Here is a 21522-nt window from a genome sequence, read left to right on the forward strand (position 1 = left end):
TGGTCCGCCTCCCAAAGTGAGAATCTCCTAAAACCTGCAAGTGCTGCCGAGTGATACGGAACTGCAGCTGTGCCCCTCCAGGCCAAACACCAGGACAGGTACTTAGAGGCATGATGCTCAACCCCTGAAAACTCATTTGGTTTTGATTCCCCCCAGAACAGGGCCCAGTCTGCCCGGCGTTCTGCTTTCATCCCTGTATTCCAGCCGGACGTAAATCTAAACCAGAGCCCCCCAGACAGTGCATTGAACAGAGACTATATTTACCCATCATCAAATTGTCTTGACGTGTGCTTAATTACTTAAATGCCTTTAATCCCAAGCCTTTTCTTCTAACAAAATATAAACCAGTTCAGCTGGATGAATGATAAACCAGATGTTTACATCACACAACATGGTCTGGCTTCGGTCAAAATAATTAAGACATCGTCTCCTGAGTAGGGAGGGGAGATGCCCAAAGCATACATTTGTTTAAATGCTCTGATGCCAAAATATCTATGAAAATGTAGCTCTATCAAGCTGTAATTTTCTGTCCATGAAAAGGCAACAACTTTCATATGAAGGTACAGGAAAGGTGTCAGTGAAGGAAGCTTGGGCTTCTTTCCACAATAAAGCACACTTGAAAGGCATTCCAGAATGGGGTGAACTGGCACAGTCCTGAACCCAACCACTGATCTGACATTATGTTGATTAGGAGGCACCATCGGGCTGGGCCAAGTTTGTGATGACTTACAGGCTACCACCACCCTGCGGATCCCAAACTCACAAGTACTTCCAGGCTCTGGACATGGTGTGTGTATCAGCCCACCAGCCCTCACTTCCCAGGTAAATAAAAGAGAAAGGGTGAGTTGGCTCTTGGGGAGGTTACAGAACAAACCACCCCAAATTAAAAGTTAGACAGTCACCAAATGCCGATCCTTTTTCAAGGTCAGCTCCCCTTTCTTTGCCTTCTTCTGCTAATTTTTATCCTGCTGCCCCTCCTTTCACCAAAGAAGAAAGAAAGTAAAGAAAAGACAAAAAGGCGACAGGAAGTCCAAGAGACCCTACTGCTGGCTAGGACGTTGAAAGGGACCAAACGGTGAACGTCCATATAGCAAATGTTAGAAAAACCACAACAAAGATTAAGCCCTTCACAGAGAAGACTTGGTTTCGTTTGAGGACTTCGGAGAAGCAACAGTCAGATCCCCAGAAGGCCAGCACGTGGACCACTCTTCCCACTCCCAGACGTAGGCAGGGCAAGAAGCCTGTGGCAGCCCATCCTGTGCTCATATCGCTGTCTACCTTTAGAGTCCCTGAGAGTCACCTGGGGAGTGGGTTAAACATGCAGTTTGGGATCAGCAGATGCAAACTAGTCTATATAGGATGGATAAACAACAAGGTCCTACTGTAGAGCACAGGGAACCATGTACACAGATGGTAACAGCTCTCCCGCTAATTCCAGGTCACGATGCTACCCTGGCATCCCCAACTGCCAGGCCACACCTTTGTAAATGGTCTCTCTGTTGATATTCCTGCCCTGAATGGTGGTCATGTGAGTGTGTCATTTGCTCCTGTTGGGACCCTAACCTGATTCTCTGGAGTGGTTCCCTTCCTGTCTTTTGTATCATTTGCTTTCCTTGCATGCATCTCTCTCGCTAGACAGCCATGTGGCTTATTTGTTCTTCTCAAATGCCACTCAAATGTGAGCTCCGTAAAGGCAGGGATCTGTGTCTGAGTCTCTACTCTTGTCCCCAGTTCTAGAACATGAATGATATGTAGAATACGAATAAATATTTGTTGAATGAATGGATGTCACGGGGGAAGACCTCAGCTTCCACCTTCACTGGAAAACCTTTCCTAATAACTACATCCGTTTATTAACTGATTAATTTACAAGAGCACTGAAGAAGAGCCAAGAAACTCGGGTTTCCATCAGCTCCAAATCTCTAACCTTGGGCTCGAAGTCAATCTCTCTGTTGGGAAAGTGGTTAGTATCTAATATCTGTTGAATCTACTCTGCACGGGAGTTAAAGGATCAAAGAAGATAAAGAGTGTGAAAGTGCTTTGCAAAGCATACAATGACACACATGCAAGGGGTCCTTACTATCTTGGTTACAGGAAGACCTCATGTGTACAGAGATCTCTTATCTGGTTATCTCAGCTCTCACAACAGAGAACCCAGAAGAAAAAGTGTCTCAATCTCAGGCAACCGATTCCCTCAGGTTATGTACCTAGCCACAGCAGAATCCTCCAGATCCTCCTGCAATGCCTTTTCGCTCTCTCTTTACCCCAAATTCTAATGAGTTTGTTTTTCTGTGTCCTAAATAGCAGGGCAAACCTTGAAATAGCGAAACTCAGGGAGGGAGGTCACCAGAGTCGAGAATTCAAAAACATCAGAGACTGTGGGGCAAACAGCCCTAATAATACTTAGGTAATCCTTGAGGAAACTTAAATAACCTTATATTCTCAAGGATAATCCTGAATCCTACAGAAAAGCTTACGTATGCCTTTATATAGAGACCATACGTTGATATATTCTATATAAGAAAGCAGGGAATTTTAGAGAGACTTTAGAAAAATTTCTATATAAAAAGATGTTGCTGAGGACATTAAGTGCTACACCACTGACTGTATTCCCCTCTCACTTTGGTTCAAGGTCAAATTTGCAGCCCAACTGCAGAAGCTAGAGGGCTGTATGGTTTGCATATTTGTAGCCTATTTTTTCCTCCTAGTTTCAACATTCTATTTTAATTTGTGTTTTTCCTGTTTCTCATTTCTTTATTTATTATTTATATTATGCTGTTTTATTGTTTTTCTTGTAAGTCACCTCAGAAATTTTGTGGAACAAGACAGGACTATAAATAAATCAATACATACATCTTGTATGCAGCATAATGCTTTGCAAAAGTAGGCATTCAAAAAAATGTATTTTCTACAAAGAAGAAAGTGATAATACCAGACAAATGGGAGTGATTCTGAATTACTATTATCTTTAGTTTTATTTTTCCATCTTCTATTTCTAATCTTTATCATCTTTTCCATCTTTTAATTTCCACTGTAATTGAGGACAATGAGAATGGGAATAAAGCTTTGTCAATTGGTCACAAAAGTAATGACCACATAAAAGGTAATTCCAAAGCTGAAGGATCAATGAAAATGCCTTGGAAAACAATTCTGCACACAAGCCTGTTCTTCCTTTTTCTTTTATTTTTATGAGGCAACCCTCCTCCGGAGGAAATCTAAGCCAATTCTAAGCCCATGTGTGTTTCTCTATAAAACCAGAGAGAAGGGCAATAAAATCAAAATTTACCCATGGCTCAAAGGTCCGTTATTATCCTGAGGCCTCACAATGTTAACACATTCCTCATTCTTTCTGATCTTCTAAGTAAGATGGTAAGTTGGCCAAAAAGCTTAAAGGGTACTGTATTTTCCCAGGCGGAAGTCAAAGAACCTGAGAATCGGCCTTCAGCGTTCTCCTCTCCTGGGAAGCAGAGTTCAGTCCCTTGTTAGGAGCTAGTAAGTCATCAGCAACTACTGTGGAACCAACAGCCCATAAAGACTCAGCCAAACGCCACGCTGAGTTCCCTGCATCCCAAAGGCAGAGGAAGTAGGATCGGAGGAGGGAACCCAGGTTCTAGACCCAGTTCTAACAGTGTCTCAGTATGTGGCTCTGGAAAAGCCACCCCTCCTGTCTGTGCCCGTGGTAACTGGAGATGATCAGTCCTGACACACCTACCTCCCCGGCGAGTCATGAAGCTGACACTGGATAACTTACGACGGTACTCAGGTGCATCCATGGGAGCTGGCTGTTCTGAATCTGCGCTCCCTTTGCCCTCTGTACACTTCTAATATCATACCCACCCGATCATCTCATAATTATCTGTTTACGTGTCTGTCCGTATGGCTAAACTAAGAGCCCCGCAAGAACAGAAAGTAGGTCAAATTCATCTTGCCATCTCTCAGTTTCTATAACATCATTTGACACATAGCAGGTGCTCAATAAATGTTTTCTGAACGTCAAAAAAGAAAGAAATTTTTGAAAACTACTCAATAACAAAATCCTTAAGATGTCTGACTTTGTGACATCGGGAAAAAAAAAAAAAAAATACAGATCCTCAAAGGAAAAAAAACTGCTGTCTTAAAGCAGAGGGTCTCTAATGACTTTTCAACAATCTGGAGGCTGTCCCTCAAAACAAGCTTTAGTTTTTAAGGACTTCCCAGTTTACAAAACAAACTAACAGTTTCCCATTTAATCTTTACAAAAACTCTGCGAGACACGTTAATTCTTACCTTAAAGGGAAAACTGGGTTGGAGAGAAGTTAAGTCATTTGTCCACAAACACACATCACCGGGAACTCACCAGCTACTGCTATGACACTAGCCAGCTGAGCACGTTTAATTAATTCACTAAAGCAAATCGACTGAGTAGAACGTGCAGGAGAGCCAGCCAGCCAAGTGCACTGGGGGATAAAAGGTGATCCAGACACATCTCAAGGACTGTCTCGGGGGTCTAAGCCACGGACACAGATAATCACCAAGAAAGACATCAAACTTGATGGGAGTTCCGAGGAGAGGGCATAACGGGAGAACCTGGGGGACAGAGGTATTCGGTCTGGGGGTGGGCCCGGGTGAGACGTGGGGAAGGACATCCCGGCAAAGGGAACAGCAGGAGCTAAACCAGAGAGGGCAGTGGTCACGTTAACAGGAAGAAAAGCAGGAGAGATGGACAGCGTGAGAGAGGAATGAGACGGAAATGGGCACAGCCAGACGCTGATTTCAAGGTTCTGGGAATATCTCAGTGGAGGTATCCAGCTGGCCGCTGGAAAGGCTGGTGTGCAATGGGGGACAGAAGTGGGAAATAGAAATTCACGGCTGCATGTCTTCTGTGCAGGGCAAGAGTGAGGAGGCCAAGGGAACGTGGAGAAGACAACCTTGAAAATGGGGGAGGAGGAAGAGGAAGCAAAGTGTGGTCCAGGAAGGAGAAACAGGATCTTCCCTGGTATCCTCCCTGGATACCCACTATCAGAAGATGGAGGTTCAGTGAGAGGGTTTGGAAGGATATAGAAAGACGAAGACGGAGGAAAAGGCCATGAAACGCGGGCAGGACGGAGTCACCTGTGACACCCGAGGGAGCAGTTTTGGTCCATCCAAGGAGGGTGTGAGTGAATAAAAGGCAGATTACTAGAACCGAGGAGTGAACTGGACTAGAAGTGAGGGTAAATTCCAGAACTTTGATAGAGGCCATGAGAAAACACAAACTACACCCTCAGACCTCTTGACGCCTCTGGTGGTCCTCAGTTACAAGCGCTCAAAATGAGGGCTTCGGTCCATCCCATGGGACTGAGGGGCCAATGCCCCGCCTCACTCACTCAGAGTCTCGTCTCATCAGCACCGTGCTCCAGACAGACAACACCATGTAGAAGATTTGATTTTTTAACACTGGAGTGGTATTTAAAATTTTGTCGTGAGATGAATACATCAGAGTCATATACAGTCGCCCCCTTGAGAGGTCCCGCACTGTTCTAATGATACTGTCACTACACAGCACCTGCTCTGATTCCCTCTTCACCCCCTTCCCTCAGTCCTGAGGCAGCATATGGACCCCACATAAACTCTCCAACGTTAGCTATTATTACTGCCATCGTGGTTATTGTTCCTCAGCTTGACGGCCTACTTTATTCCCTAGACTTGCCTCTAAATGACTCTTTTCAACTAAAAGCTGCCTCAAAAGCCAAAGGTGTGTCACCCCAGGGTACGTTCTGAGTGATGAGTGACAGCAGCCCCTTTGGAAAGAGCGTTCCACCTGCAGGGGGATCGTGTGGACACCGCGCGTGGACCTAAGCTCAGCGTGTCACCCCCGCCTGTGTCCCCTCCACCACCCGTCAGCATCCGGCCCACCTGCCTTATACTGCAAGCTCCCAAACACTGAGGGTCCTGCTTCAAACACAAACACCCCCAGGTTCAAAAACCAAACCACAAGGCAGACAGGTTTAGCCAGACAGGTTTAGTGGTGACAAGGACGCTGAACTCAGAAGAGGTACCGGCAGACTAATTCACCCTCTCTGGGAGTCAGTTTCTTTAGACATCAAGTGAGGGGCTTGGACTAAAAGGCCTCGAAGATGCCTTTCTTCTTAAAAACAAACGAATAAAAAGCTGCCATGATTTGGGTGGTTATTAAAACCTTTTGGAGACTGTGAAGAGAGAGGAGCTGAATTTTCGGGATCGAGTGAAAGGTGTCAGCAAGGATCCAGGGAAAGGAGAGGAAGGACAGAGACCTGGGGTGAAGGTCAGGGGGCAGCCCCAGCCCCATGAGGAATGGGGGCAGGCAGGGCGCCCCCTCCATGCGGGCGTCTGTTTGTCTTGTTCTCAGTCTCCCTGGCCCCCCAGCCCCTGTCAGTACGGCCCCCGGTGGGAGGGTCCTTACCCATCATGTTGTTGGCTCGAGAGCAGGTGGTGCGCTTCAGGATCTCGCGTACCTAAAACAGACGACAGTTCGGCCGTGAACGTCTGGGCCACATGGTGCGTCCCCAGCCCGAGGGCGGGGATGGGCAGGCATGTGCCCTGCTCACGGACATTCCAACAAAGCATCTAACCCCCTCAGGCACACACCCCCCGTTTGCCACCCCGCCCTGCAAAATAAAGAAAAGCCTGTAAGTTGACTGCAGTTACAGGAGGGAAGGGGAGCCCAGACTCACATCCCTCTGGAGGGCCCAGGAGGAAGCCGGGAGGGAAGGCGGGGGGGGGGGGGGGGGCGTGCCCTCCCCACCAGCCCCGACAGTGCTCTGCCACTGAGGGGTCCTGAGCGAGCTCCCTGCAGGTCCTGAGGGCCCGTGGGCCCCCCTGCAATGGAACTGTCTCTCAGAGCTGCTTTGGGGACCCATGAAAGTGCTTTGGCAACTAGAAAAGGGCCACCTACATCTTGGTCCTTGGTGCTATCACTTCTCTGCTTTTCCCCCAAGTCCTTATCATGCCTCCCCAGTCAGAGCAGGTCCCACACATCCTCAAGACTCCACGTGTCATAGCGCATCCTGGGCACACGGCAGGCTGCTGCTCGGTGACCACTGCACATCAACAGGTCAACAGCCCCGACTGTGGGGCCTGCAGGGACCCTGTCGCTCACTCAGGAGGGCGGGGTGCTGAGAGCGTCCCAGCCAAGGAAGCAGGGACCCAGGGCAGAGTAAACCTGCAGGCCAACTAGTGCCCTCCAAGGGGTCTCAAGCCTGCTCCCGGCTCCAGGAAGGAAGTCGGCGTTGGGACAGACAGCTGGGCTGCCCAGATGCCCACAGGGAAGGGGGCACAGGGAGATGCAGGCGAGGTCCTCAGACCAAAGCCCAGGGCAGAGCAGACCCCAGGACAAAACTCAAGGCCCTTTTCTCCCCCCGTCACAGTGTGCGGTAGACTGGGAAAAGGGCAGGAGGGGAAGGAAGAAGCTTCCAGAACGAGAAAAGATGTGTTACTCCATCATCATTTACACTCCCACATTCCAGCCACAGACCTAGAGGGAGTGGTAAATAAATAACTTCCAGCAGAATGGGGCCCAAGAATGTTTAATTCACTTATAATATAGTGCAGTATTCAACTGCAGTGATAATTAGGAACAGCATTTATATGGCAGTCTATTATTTTACAAGCACTTCGCAATTATCGGGTAATTTCCACAATGCCCTGTAATGTGCCCCCCAGTCGTGGGATCCAAGCTGTGGGGAGACTTACAGCTTGTAACATCATCAACTAAAACAATGGGAAGTTTACACTTTTTTCTGTAGGAAGATAAGAGAAATCATATGCCCGTGTTAAATCTTGCTAGAACACTAGGCGAAGGGACCTGAGGTGTTTTGTTGCCCATCCTGCAAGCAAAGAGTCAGGGCCGTGTTTTCAGCATGACTTGGAAATGTTCTGCATCTTCTTCCAATCACCTGCCCCTTCTTACCCTTCTCGTCACCCTGCTGGCTTGGAAGTCCTCTAGGTACCTAACTTTTATTCCTCATTCTGTTGAAACTTAAGTTCTTTCCTAGGGATCAATGGGAACATGCTGCCATGTTTCCACTGTGGCCTAAGTGACCAGCGTTCCTTGAGCCCCTTTTTCTCTCCCTTCTTCTGTCCATAAGCTGGATGCTCTCCAGGTGGGGAGGGGATAAATGGATCAGTGAACAGAGATGCCCTACAGCTCAGACTGGGGCCGCAGGGCCCAGGGGAATCAACCACCCTGCAAAATCCAAAACCTTGACTTCAAAAGGCAAAAAGACAGTAGAAGAATGGCTACAGTCACAAATGTTGGCTTCCTATTGAATGGGCTGGTAATTCTGTCCTTGGACAAACTGCCCAGCTCTAGCATTCCCTGTGACAGCAATGCGCAGGACTTCTTTGGGGATGAAGAAAGAAACTCAGCAGCCCAGCAATGAGCCCTCATTTGGACACAAACGATCTGCCTGAATTTTTTTTCAATTCATTGCATCTCAGAGCCTCAGTTTCCTCAATCGTCAAGCAAGGGGGTCACCTGACTAGCTGAAAGTCCCCCCAGCTCTGACATTCCCTGCTTTTGTGATTCCAAGAAGGGCCTGGGTGGAGGACCATAAAGAGGAGACCCGCCTCTCAAGCCAAGAGTGAGAAGAGTTGTTGGCTATTTCGATACTGGGATTGGGAAGCTCCTGGACGCTCCTTCCAGTTGCTAGGCAACTCCAAGCAAAGGATGATGGGAGGCAGCAGGGAGGGCGAGAGATGCCCTGCCAAAGGGGATTCAGGCTTCCTCTCCCCCTCCCGAGCCCACCACACCTGGTTAAGCACCTGGTTAACCGGTTTTACTTACAATGCGGCTACGGGTAGCATTATCAAAGAAGGTGTCCTTGTCCTGGATGTTGTACCTGGCGACACCAAGAAAGCAGGTCAATTCATTTCATTATCCTTGTTCTGGGACTACTGTCACCCCAGGCCCAGAGCAAACCTCTAGAAAGCAACATAACAAGATGTGTAAGAGACACACACTCTCACAACATTTACACTCTTTCTGACCCAGTAATTCTGAAAACTTATCATAGAAATGTATCACTGGGAAAATAAATTCAGTGGAAAAAAAAGGTCCATAAATTAAAATGTTCATTACAAACTTACTTATAACAAAGACTATGGAGCTAAGACGCAATTCCAAAACCTAAAGGATGGATTATCATACAGCCGTTGGAAATTCTAATTATGAAAACTTTAGAAATACTGTAGAAAAAGTTAGACTATGATAGAAAAACATTATACTATGATAAGTTTTAAAAATGAAAGTATATAAAAAGGATTCCTGTGCGCGGACAAAGACAGTAAAAACACAACAACGTGGAACTCCCTGGCGGTCCAGTGGTTAGGACTCAGCACTGCCACTGCCGAGGGCCCAGGTTCAATCCCTGGTCAGGGAACTAAGATCCTGCAAGCCGCATGGCGCGGCTGGGGAAAAAAACAAAACAAAACACAACAGCAGAAAAGAGTGCAGTTTCAGGATGTTGGGGTTATAACTGTTTTTCAAATTTTCATTTAATGTTGTCACTGTTGTCACATCAATTAGATACCAAACTCCCAATTATGCAAGACCTGTGTCTGTTGTAAACTTCAAATGTTGACCTTTCACTCAAAAAAACACCTGTGTGGAATAAAGACACAGACGCAGAGAATGGACTTGAGGACACGGGGAGGAGTAGGGGAAGCTGGGACGAAGTGAGAGAGTGGCATGAACATATATACACTACCAAATGTAAAATAGCTAGCTAGTGGGAAGCAGCTACATGGCACAGGGAGATCAGCTCGGTGCTTTGTGACCACCTAGAGGGGTAGGATAGGGAGGGTGGGAGGGAGATGCAAGAGGGAGGAGATATGGGGATATATGTATATGTAAAGCTGATTCATTTTGTTATACAGCAGAAACTAACACACCATTGTAAAGCAATTATACTCCAATAAAGATGTTAAAAAAAAAATAACACCTGTGTGACTGTCCTTAGGGCATTGTGCTGGAGGGCACACAGACACCTGAACCATGCCCCCGGCCCCCTGGGAGCCCAGCCACTGGGGATTGGGGTGGGGGGTGTTTCCAAGCAATTGATGCAGAGGAGAACGTGACCACATGCAGACCATTGCTATGAAAACTCAGAGGATGGAGAGCATATTCTGGCTGGGGGTGAAGAAGTGGCCTGGAAAGAGCACAGAAGCTGACTGAATGGAGCTGTGTGGGAGGTGGCAGGTCAGATGCCAGCGCCGGTGTGGAGAAAGGGCCCAAGGAAGGGGAGATGCGGAGGACGCACAGACTGCAAAAACAACAGCCGGCCAGGAGGTCAACACGTCAATCCCAGTGCAGCCACTTAAGCTTTCATGACCTTGGACAGATCCTGGACCTCGGTTTCCTCTCCATAACAGAGGGATAGTTATATCTGGACGGCCGCTTCACAATGGGAGTGCGACACTGTGATTTATAATAAATATATATTTTGGTCTTCATCCACTGTGCTCACAGCTTCCCAAGCCCTTGGAATTTTCTGAGCCATAAGAGCATCTTTTGTTATAGTATTTGGTCTCCTGTCCTCAATTCCTGAAATTGCTTCAGAGCCATAAAGGTGACAGGAGTGTCGTGATACTCATAACAAGCCCCTTGCAACCACCAGTGAGTTTATGTTAATGAGGTGACTTTTGGAAAGCCGCTAAAGATAGGGCTGGTTGCCAGGGAAACCACCAGGAGTAGAGGGTTGGACTTTCAGTCCTACCCGCTGACTTCCCGGGAAGCACAGCGGGACTGGAGGTTGAATCAATCACCAACGGCCAATGATTTGATCAATCACGCCTATGGAATGAAACCTCCATAAAAATCCAAAAGGATGTACTTTGAAGAGCTTCTGGGTTGGTGAATCAAAACGCTTTCATGCTGAGCCCAAAACTCATGAGGACAGAAGCTCCTTTGTTTGGGACCTCGCCTTATGTATCTCTTCACCTGGCTGTTGATTTGTATCCTTTAACATCCTTTATAATAAACCGGTAATCTAGCGAGTAAACTGGTTTCCTGAGTTCTGTGAGCCACTCTATCAGATTAGTCGAACGCAAGGAGGGGGTCGTGAGAACCTCTGATTTGTAGCCAGTCGGTCAGAAGCACAGGTCACAACCTGGACTTGCTTAGGCATCTGAAGTGCGGGGCAGTCTTGTGACACTGAGCCCTCAGCCTGAGGGATCTGATGCTATTTCCAGGTAAACAGTGTCAGAATTGAGGTGAATTGTAGGGCACCCAGCTGGTGTCGGAGAATTTCTTGGTGGTGCGGGAAAACCCACACACACGTTGGAACTGGTGACCAGAATTGGTACCAGAATCGTTGAGGGGTAAGAATTCAATGAGGGAGCATATGCATGTGTACAGAATTGTTATCTAACATGGCAAAGATGGGTAGAGATGGTACCCAGTGAATGGCAGAAACACAGCCCATCAATGCCATCTCCTCCAAAAGCAAAGATCCTGTACCTTTTCTTCCTTTCCAAGCCCATTCCTTTCCCTCTCTCACTCGAGTCTCTTATCACTCCTGATAGTTTCTTATTTTATCATTAGCTCCTAAAACAGAATTAGTGCTTGGCTTCTGCATCTCCCACTTCCCAACTACGACTCCCCCTTCCAAAGGCTTCCTCCCAAAAGGGCATCCCTGAGAAGAAAACTTATTCCCTCCCCTCCTCCGGGTCAGTGAGGGCACGAGCTGGCAGCTGAGAAGACAGACGTCCAGAAGCTTCATCCACCGTCCCTCTGGATTATCACAATATCTTGAAACCCTGTTAGACTGGGAACAGAGCAGAGTGGTCTCCCCGCGGAAGGTAAACAGGTATTGGACCACCTTGCTCACAGAGTCCCGAAGTTTCTGGTTGTCTGCTCCCTGATTCTCCATCCATCATGCGAAGTGACTGAAAAGGCAGGTTTTCCCAGAAGCCACGGGATGAATATTCAGGAGCTGTCTGCGATCATCTCGCTCAGGGACAGGGAGTGGGAAGGCAGACACAGGGAGTATTCCACCCTGAGAGCAGGCTTCCTCCCCCATCCCCCAGGCACCCGGGCACTCAGCTCATGAGCCGAGGCACCAAGTGGTGCTTGAGGTCCCTTCCCATCCCCCACACAGCCCCACCTCCAGAGTCCCAGTACTCACAGGTACATTTTCTCCCTGGAGAACGGATAGGACAGGTTTTTCATCCGGTTGTTACTGTGCTCGGGCACTCGGGGCTTCAGGGGTGCGCTCAGCTTCTGCAGGATCTTGTTGAACGTCTTCGCGATGCTGCCTTCTGACTTGATCACGTACGTCTACGAAGGCAAAGCCACGGGTGTGAGAAGGAGGCCGCGTCCAACACTCAAGAGGAGAAGGATGCACAGCCAGAGCTGCAGGGGGCTCAGATTCCCCCCGTAGGGGACACTCTGGGGAGAGGACGAGACTGGGGAAGCCAGCAGGAGGGTCCTGCCCTTCCTCCCCTTCCTCCCCTGCTTTCACAAGGCGGTGAACCCCCTCAACTGTTTGTGCGAATGGAGGTGGCCAGCGCAGGGAAGGAGGAGCGCAGTTTGAAAGGAGTCCGAACTTTCTATACATCTTTGTTCTATCATCACAGAAGACCTACTGTGTGACCGTCACCATACTGAGGGCTTTACTCAAATGAGCTCCAATGCACATTGCACCCAGCCAGCTAGATAATATTGCTCTCCTGTTATGAGGAGGAAATTAAGGCTCAGAAAGGTGAGATGAGTCAACAAAGGTCACACAGATAGTAACCGGGCGACTGCTTGGCTCTAACTCGTGTCAACGCGATCCCAAGTCTGTACTCTACAACCAGACCACGCCCCTACGTGACGATCCAGCATCACTTCTCTTGTGCTCTTCTTAGGAGATAGCTGATAAATGAGTCTGCTTTCAAAGTACTAAGCACCTAGTGAGTACCTGCCTTGAGTAAAGCACTGCGTTAGTACCAAGATAATCACTGGTAGTTATAATACCTATGGTTTTTCCTAACGTACAGAGTGCGTCTGCATACGTTATAGCTTCTGGTCCTTCTAATTTACGGATGTTGTCGTTGAGACACAGAGGTTGTACTTGTCATAGCCATGCTCTGGTGGATTAATGGCCACAAATTTTTTACACGACTTCTCCATTCAAGAGGTGGCATCTCTGTTTCCACCCCCTTAAGTCTGGGTGGGCTCTGGGGCTGCCTGACCAGTGCAGCAGAAGGGACACTATGCCAGTTCTACCCTTTAAGAAGATGGGCAGCTTCTGCCTTGGTCTTCCTTGGTCTCTTGAAGCTCTGAGCCGCCTGCAGCAAGTCTGAGGAGACATGCGGAGAGGACTCAGACAGGGAAAGGACGAGGTTGAGCCCCACCTTCCGCCTACCCTGCCAAGCATCAGGCGTGTGAGGGAGGCTTTCTTGGACCTTCCTGTCCAGCTCAACCCCAAGCCAAATACCACCAAGTGACCCCAGTCAACACCACGTGGAGAAGAATCACCCCGTCTAGCTCTGCTCAAGATACTGAGCAAAAATTCATAAGACAGAATAAAATGGCTGTGTCTTACTGACTAAGCTGGGGCTAATTTGTCCTGCTGCGGTAGATGACCAGAATAAGGGCCACATCCAGATCCTCCGACCTGAAAGCCGGCTGTGTTCTCTATCAAGATATCCTTAAGATGCTTAAATCTAGAGAGCCTGTAAAACATGTACAAAACACTTGTAATATCGATGGAGATAAATGCCACAAGACACTCAAAAAGCTTTGAGGGCTCAAAGAAAGGAGACAGCACATCCAGCTGAAGAATCGGAAAAGTGCTTCCTAAGGAGAGCAGCATTTCTGTTGGGACTTGAACAGAAAGGTAACCTTCTTTTGTTTTTTTGTCCTTTAATAAAATCATGATAATCAGTGGGAAGGGGGAGAACCTCCCCAATCTAACAACTGAAACATAAGCCCAGTTTATTTATTTCTTCTGATACATTTTTCTATGCATTTTGACTTAATTTCAATCACAAAATTAACACAGTTCTAGTAAACAAAGAAACCAAAACCAGGGACTTCCCTGGCGGTCCAGTGGTTAAGTCTCCACGCTTCCACTGCAGGGGGCATGGGTTCGATCCCTGGCCAGGGAACTAAAATCCCACATGCCGTGCGGTGTGGCCAAAAAAAAAAGAGACCAAAACCAAAAAGTATATTAACTAACGTTAACAGCTTCCTTTCACTTCCAATCCCATCCCATCCTCCACTCCAGAGGAAATCTCCATTCACAATTTGGAGTATGTTTTATACTGACTCTCTCCACACGTATTATATGTAACTGAATCCCTTTCCAAACACACCTGTGATCATGCTTCACAGGTACGATCGTACAATTCTACAATTTGCTTTTCTCGTTTAGCAATGTATCCCGGGTACATGTCTTTCCAGGTCAGTCCATGTAGAACTACCTTCGTGAAGGCACCATATAACACAGTGGGCACGAGTTCTAATTTGTTAGTCACTTCCCTAGTGATGGGCATTTATTTTAGCCTCTACACGTGTTTTATCTTCTTTGATCATACTTCTATTAACCTCACCTTATACATACTTTTAATGAATAAGGCTCGAACAGGTATCAGCAAAGACATTCCAAGCTAACAAAAAAAGTAAAAAAGTTCAAGCTGGATTTAAGAAGGGTTCACAGCCTGGTTCTTTGGTGCTCAGGTTCTGATGGGGGAATTGTGACGGTTCACGGCAGAAAGGCACGCGGAGACCAGTGCATGGAGATCCCGCTGCATGAGGCAACAGGAAGTCAGCGAAGGGTGTGAACAAGGACAACATCAGAGCTGTGAATCAAGAAATTCATCAGGCGGGGTTCTGCACAAAGAAAGAGCCAGCCTTCTGAAACGAGGGGACCGTTTAATTCTGGGAGCACAGACCATTTCTAAGCATCTCCTATGCACCTGGCTTGACGTACATCAGCACTAATCTTAAAGACGTGCCTCTAAAAACCGAGAGGGGTTAAGAATCTCAGTCAAGATCACACAGAGAGCGTCAACCAGATAATAAGTGCTGGAGCCTCGGAACCTTGTGGCAGAGCCTGCGACCTTGGCTGCTTCACTTTACTCTTCCTCTGCCACGACGTGAGTGATCATCGGGGAAAAACAGTGTGCAACTTGCTCTACTGCCCCTACTGTCATAAAGCTCTTGACCCTCCTGCCATCGGTCACTTAGATGCAGAGAGCTCACCTCTGGGGCATCCTTGGGCCTGGAGGGACACGGGCAGAAAGATGACCCCTTCACCCTGTCCCAACACATCTCATAGGTCATTTAGGGCAGGTTCCAACCAGGCACGTGTCCTGCAGCGTATTCACCATACCCGTAACCATGCGTCTTTAAAGGGCATGTGCGTGGCAATTCAAGTTTCAGAGCAAGAGGGAAGTTGACTGGCTCTGCATCCTAGATGCCTTGGAACGACAGACTTGGACCGACCAAGGGTGTTTCTCCTTTGTCCACTTCTCCCCATGTCCACCTCTGGTTTCCTAGTCTAAGGAGGCTTCAACTACAGCAATAACTGGCTTCCCACCTCTCTTGCTTAGGGCTGCCAGATTTAACAAATAAAAATGCAAGAAGTCCAGTTAAATGTGAATTTGAGGTAAACAATAAATTTTAACTTCTAATGAAACAATTTTTTCATTAAAAAAGACAACTGGAGGGCATACTCACATAAAAAAATTATACTAGAGCCACAATAATTTTTTTGTATAAGTATGTCCGCTGCAGTATTTAGGACATACTTACGTTGATACTAAACAAAGTATTCATTTTTTATTTGAACTTTGAATTTAACTAGGCATCCTGTATTTCATCTGGCAACCCTACTTTTGTCCACCTCTAATTTGGTCTCCAAGCTGGAGCCAGAGTGATGTTTCTGAAGCAAAAATCTGATCATGTCACCTCCCTGCGGAGAAGTCTTCAACCATTACCCATTGCTCTTCTGATGAAAACCAAAATTCTCCACACAGCCTGGGGGCCCTGTAGAAGTCTCCACCTTTTCCTTGCCCCACGGTCCCCTGCTCACAGCACCCAGACACCAGCCTCGGGCAGTAGTTTTAGTACTCTACACCCTTCGCCTTCTCCCTCCCCCTCACCAACCTCTGTTCACACTGGAGTTCTCACTCCATTGTCACTTCCTGGGGGAAGTCTTTCTTGGCTTCCAGACAAGGGCAAGTCCCATCTTCACAGCATTTCGAGGGCCCAAATGCCTCTCCTTCACAGCACTTATCACAGTTGTGATTTTATATTTATGTGAATGATTATTTGATTCATGTCCAGCCGCCCCACCAAACAATCTCCACGAAGGCAGGACACTGCCCAAACCATCCCCTATGGTTAAACAAACGAATGATAAATCTCTGGGGACCCAGCATTGATGACAGCAGTTGCTGCCACTGCAGGAGCCCAGGCTGGGGACAGAACAGTCGTCAGGTAACAGGCCCTGGTAGAAAGAAACCATGATGGAGAATAAAGCCACAGCCCAAAGCCACTGGCCGGCTGAAAGGTCTCCCGGCCTGTCCCCACCAGCTGCAAGGGCGCGCAGGGTTGCCCAGTCCTGGCAGAGGCCAGGAGGGCCTGTATTCAATCCATGCGGATTAACAACCAGCACCTGCCCCAGGGCCTTGTCCTGGAAGAAGGTTAGCTGAGCACCTCCAAGCTGGTCTTGAACCTTTTCTTAGCAGTGGGTCTACCAGAGCTCCCTACAGAATCGGTCTAAGGGGAATGGGGCCTGTGGCATGTCTTTGGAGGGACCAGGAATGGCACCAGGATAAATTCTGACTGTTCCTTGATGGGGGGAGGGGTGCTCAAAAGCCCTACAAGTAGCATCATTTACCTCCAGGAAAAATGTAAACGGTGCAAAAGGCCAGAGTCCCACCAGAACCGTCCAGGCGACCTCCACCCCACAGCCCTGATGGAGGCCCTACACGCACACGCGGGCAGACACTCGGCCCGTGCCCACAGTCAAACATGGCCGGCGGCCCCGTGCACACTACCATGGATGCTAAGCTCGGAGGACAAAGGACCTGCTTCCTGCCTCTGTGCCTTTGCACGTGTCGTACCTATTCCTGGAACTTCTCCCCTCCCTCTCCACCTGAATTACCCTCCTTCTCCTCCTCCACTGGGCTCAAGTACCAGCTTTCCCAGGAAACCCTCCTTAGCCACTCGCCTGCTGTCATGCTTCCTTAGCATCCTGTGAACGAATACCTGTGTCCTAACGTTTGCCACACTCTTCTCTAACTTGTGGTTCACGCGTCTGTCTCCCCAACAGACTGTGGGCATCTGGGGAGCAGGGAGCACGCCCTGTGTGCCTGGCACACAGGAGGAGCACGTTAATGTCTACGGAGTGAATGACCTGGGTCCTGGTCCTTGCTGACGCTAACGAGCCGTGTGACCCTGGGCAGGTGGCTCTCCCTCTCAGATTCTTCATCTCTAAAAAGAGAATTGGGGAACTTCCACTTCCCACTAGGATGGAGTAACAGGGACCAGATTTACCCAACCTGAACCAACCAAAACACCCAGAGGAAAAAAAAACATGAAATAATGGTTGCTCTGGTCGGAATGTTTGTGTCCCTGCAAAATTCATATCCTGAATCCTGATGCCCAGCGTGATGGCTATTGGATGGTGGGGCCTTTGGGAGGTGATTAGGTCATGAGGGTGGTGCCCTCGTGAATGCAATTGGTGCCCTTATAAAAGAGACTCCAGAGAGCTCCCAGCCCCTTTCGCCATGTGAGGACACAGCGAGAAAGTGCCAGCTACGAACCAGGAAGGGGGCTCTCGCCCAACCATGCTGGTATCCTGGTCTCAGACTTCCAGCCCCCAGAAGAACCGTTAGAAGTAAAGTTCTGTTGTGTACAAGCCTCCCTAGTCTGTGGTATTTTGTTAGAGCAGCCCAAACAGACTAAGAAAGCAGTTTTCAAGATACTGGACATTGAGAAGTAACGAGTTCCTGAGAGACAGGAAATGAAAATGGTGACTCCTGGGATCGCTCCAGCTCACCGCCTAGAGAGAGGTCCAGGGCTGCGGGGCAGGAAGGGGAAACAGGTGGAGGCCCACACACTCCCTGGGCTGAGGAGCCTTAGCTGTAGGTCTGGGGAGACCAGGGCAACCAGAGCTCCCAGGACAGCGCAGCCAAGGGGAGAGAGCTTCGTGAAGAAGCCTGCAGACAGTCCTCCTGGAGCACTGGGCAGCGGGGTGGGAGGAAGCTACCGGACGCTGGAGAAAACCCGTCTGCAAGGGTTGGGAACAGCCCCTCTCCCCACCAGCCAGGATGGAGAGCTCACCATTCGAGGGGCGTTCGGTAGGGTCCCGGGGTCCGCTCACCAGTAGGGATAATTAGCCCGAGGCTGAGCCCCACTCCAGACCCACTTCACAAATCATAGAAGACAGAACTTGACTAAATGGCTTTGAAAGTACCATCCAAGTGTAACCTTCTTTGGCTTTAGACATTTAATGAAAAAGACACATTCATTCTCAGCACAGACACGTCTGGGCGCCTCCTGGGTGCCAGGCGCTGAGCCTGGGGGTTGACTGGTTGGTTGTGCCAGAAGCTGAAGCAGCATGGCGATGGGGAGGACCCCTCCACGCACAGGATGCTCACCCTGGGATCCCACAGGCTCCACGTCACCAGGGTCCAGAAGACTCGGCAAGCCCGGCCCACCCAGCAGTGTTAGCCTCGCTACGTTACAGACAGGGAAACTGAGACTCAGAGGGGCAGGGAATTGCCAGCGTCAGGGGTGAAACCAGGCCTCGGAACCCAGGTTTCCTGACTCCCCTTATCCAGGCTCTCTTCTTAAACCTCGGATCCTTGGAAGGGCTGCGTGGTCCCCGAGAAGGCAGAAGGCCAGAGCTCCCTCTCCGCCCCCACCAAGCCCAGCAGCCCGGCTCTTCCCCCGTGTTCCACAGGGTCCACGAAAGGCGCCCCAATGCTCTTTAGTATTGTTAATACAATCAGCAGCAGCAGCGTTATTACTGTTATTCTTGGACAGTGGAGAATGAGGAACATCCTCAGAAACGGCGAGACACATGTTCACCAGCTGTTCCCCATTACGCCCTCCCCGGGTACACGATACGCCTTTCATGTGCTTAAAATCATAAATAACTTTTAAAGTATGTTGTTCTTATTTTTTATTCCAGGGCTCAAATGTGGTTCTCATAAAAGTCCGCTTTGGCCTCATTGTCACAAGCTAAGAGGTTTACTGAAAGGCCTTCTTTTCTTCTTTCTTCCTCCATCTCCCTCAGCCTCTCTCCTCCAGACGGGCATGGCAGTGCGGTCTCAGGGCTAATCTGTTTCCTTCCCGCACTGGAATCATGTTCCTTCCCAGGATGCAAGGCACTGAGGCTGCAGTGATTGTCTGTCATGGACAGATACAGGCTGCTGTCCCCATTTTACAGGTAAAGAAACAGGCACAGAAAGTTTTACTAGCATACCCGATGTCACGCAAACACTAGGAGATCCAATGATCCCCCCCAAAGATCAAGGGAAGGGAATAACCACATGAGATCTAAATAAAATAATCTTGATTATCCGTGAGTCCCTCATCTGCAGTGATCTAAGAGGGCCTCTTTCTGCAACTCGTAGGAAAAGTCAGCAGGAAAAGCAGCAACCGGGCGTAAAGGTGGAGAGCAAGCCCAGCTGTGAGCATGTGTGTCTGCTTACACCCAACGGCCCAACAGACACTAATCCAGACTGTCTTCCCCTTTCAACGTTTCTGTGCTTTCCTCTGCACCTCTGGTCACTGGGCAACTGAGGGTTGACTGAGCTGAAGATGATCACCTGCTCACCTTTCATTTCAAAAGGCTCAGACACACAGGGAAGCCAAACAGTGTGGAAGGTGCTTCTGCAAGCTGCACCGGGGTGGACGCCTCCGAACTAAAGAAGTTATGAGGAAAAGAAGCTAAAGATACAGCAGAATAGGTCCGCTGTTCTCATGCCCCGTTGGCGCCTGACAGGACAGGCAGAGGGAGGGATGCACGCAGACGTGCATGCACCGAACCCGGATCTGAGGAGTTCCGTGCACAAGCCCAGTTACCCACGCGAGCGAGTGTTAAACCACCCACCAATCCAAATGCAAGCAGCACCAGGAGCCACTAAGCTCAGCTGCAAACTGGAGCCCAAAGGAGCCTCTGTGGGCGCACCAAGAACAGGAGCTCCTCAGTCCCTCCATCCCCACCAGCGCCTACGGGTCAATTTCCCATCCGCGGCCACACCGAACGCAGCCAGTGACATATTCACAAAATGCACATCCTCTGAGGTCTAACTCTGGATTCACTTATGGTTTTTAATTCTGTTTCAGTATGTCCTCTACACATGAATGAATGTTTGCTGACTTTTAAGATGTGGGAGAAACTCCAAACTACTTACATGGCTGACAAGCGCCTTCTGAGCCATGCCTCCTGCCTCCTTCCACAGGCCCAGCCCCCACCCCACCCCACCCCCTCGCCCGCAGTCTCCACGCTGCACGCACACTGGCCTCGCCTCCTCCCACTTCCCCGCACAGGCCGGGGTTTTCTTACCTTGGGGCTGGAGGACATGCCCTTCCCTCGCCCAGGAAGGTTCTCACCTGCTCCCCCAGCTGGTAAACTCCTACCCAGCCCTCTGGTCTCAGTTCAGATGGCCCCTTCTTGCACCCTGGCCCCCATCAAAATTGGTCTCCTCTGGTTGGCTCTTTGTCTGTCCTGCTCTTTGTCTTCTGTTGGTGCCTCCAAGCTCATCAACAGCTACTTGACTTCTGAATCCTCCCCACGCCGAAGCCACATGGGGCCAGGACCAGTTGTAGTCACCACTGCATCACCTGCCATCAGCAGAGTATCTCAGACATAGTGATACTCAATAACTATTCACTGGGTGGATGGATGGATGGATGGGTGGGTGGATGAAAAATGTGACCTTTCAAAGGGCTAGGACCCCTTATACACAGCCATTCCGGGTACAATTAGACTCTTCCTAAATGCTTTTGGTAACTGAAGGGGCTATTGAGGACCCAGATCAGGGACGGCCGCTACGGTACATGTACCATGGTGCTCTCTCCCCCGACCTTACAGACAGCCCTGAGGGATCACAGCACTCCCTCCAATGCCCTTGGATGGAGCCCCAGAACCCGTCTCAGCATCTCTCTCCAGTAAGCCACCACCAATGGATCAGGCCTGGTACGTGTGACCCATTTGTTCATTCATTAACAAACACTGATTTAGTGCTTGCTCTGTACCAGGCCCTGTTCTAGGTGCTGCCGACAGGGTGAAACCCCCCTGCCCTCCTGGAGCTTCCAGTGTAGTGCAGATGGGGATAATAAAACAAAGATACAAATATGCTACTCAGTATCCAGCAGCGCTGAGTGTTAGAAAGAAAAAAACAAGAGAAGGAGGATGGAGAGAGACAGAGGTCCACTTCACATAGGGCGATCGGGGATGTCTGTCCGGGCAGAGACCCCGCTGAGGTGGGAGTGCGCGTCCTGCGGTATCTGGAGGTCCGCAGGCAGAGGGAAGGGCAAGCAAAAGGCCCTGAGAGGGAAATAGGCTTGGTATTTTG

The 21522-nt window shown here is 49.1% G+C and overlaps 1 protein-coding gene and 1 long non-coding RNA gene across 9 annotated transcripts in view; one reads left to right on the plus strand and one right to left on the minus strand.

Moving 5' to 3' along the window:
• The window catches only part of ANO2 (anoctamin 2), a 350657-nt gene that overhangs the window by 243022 nt on the left and 86113 nt on the right, over positions 1 to 21522 (minus strand). For all 8 annotated transcript variants that reach the window (XM_082349769.1, XM_082349772.1, XM_082349775.1 and 5 more), the window contains 3 exons: positions 12123 to 12274; positions 8783 to 8837; positions 6401 to 6452 (listed from right to left, as the gene is read on the minus strand). In XM_082349769.1, the coding sequence (XP_082205895.1) occupies positions 6401 to 6452; positions 8783 to 8837; positions 12123 to 12274 (259 nt within the window). The remainder of the gene's footprint in view (positions 1 to 6400; positions 6453 to 8782; positions 8838 to 12122; positions 12275 to 21522) is intronic.
• Positions 1 to 21522, plus strand: part of LOC309609022 — a 447877-nt gene that overhangs the window by 189022 nt on the left and 237333 nt on the right. The window lies entirely within an intron of this gene.

This window comes from Balaenoptera borealis, assembly GCF_965194805.1.
Source record: "Balaenoptera borealis genome assembly, chromosome: 13".
NCBI classification, from domain to species: domain Eukaryota; kingdom Metazoa; phylum Chordata; class Mammalia; order Artiodactyla; family Balaenopteridae; genus Balaenoptera; species Balaenoptera borealis.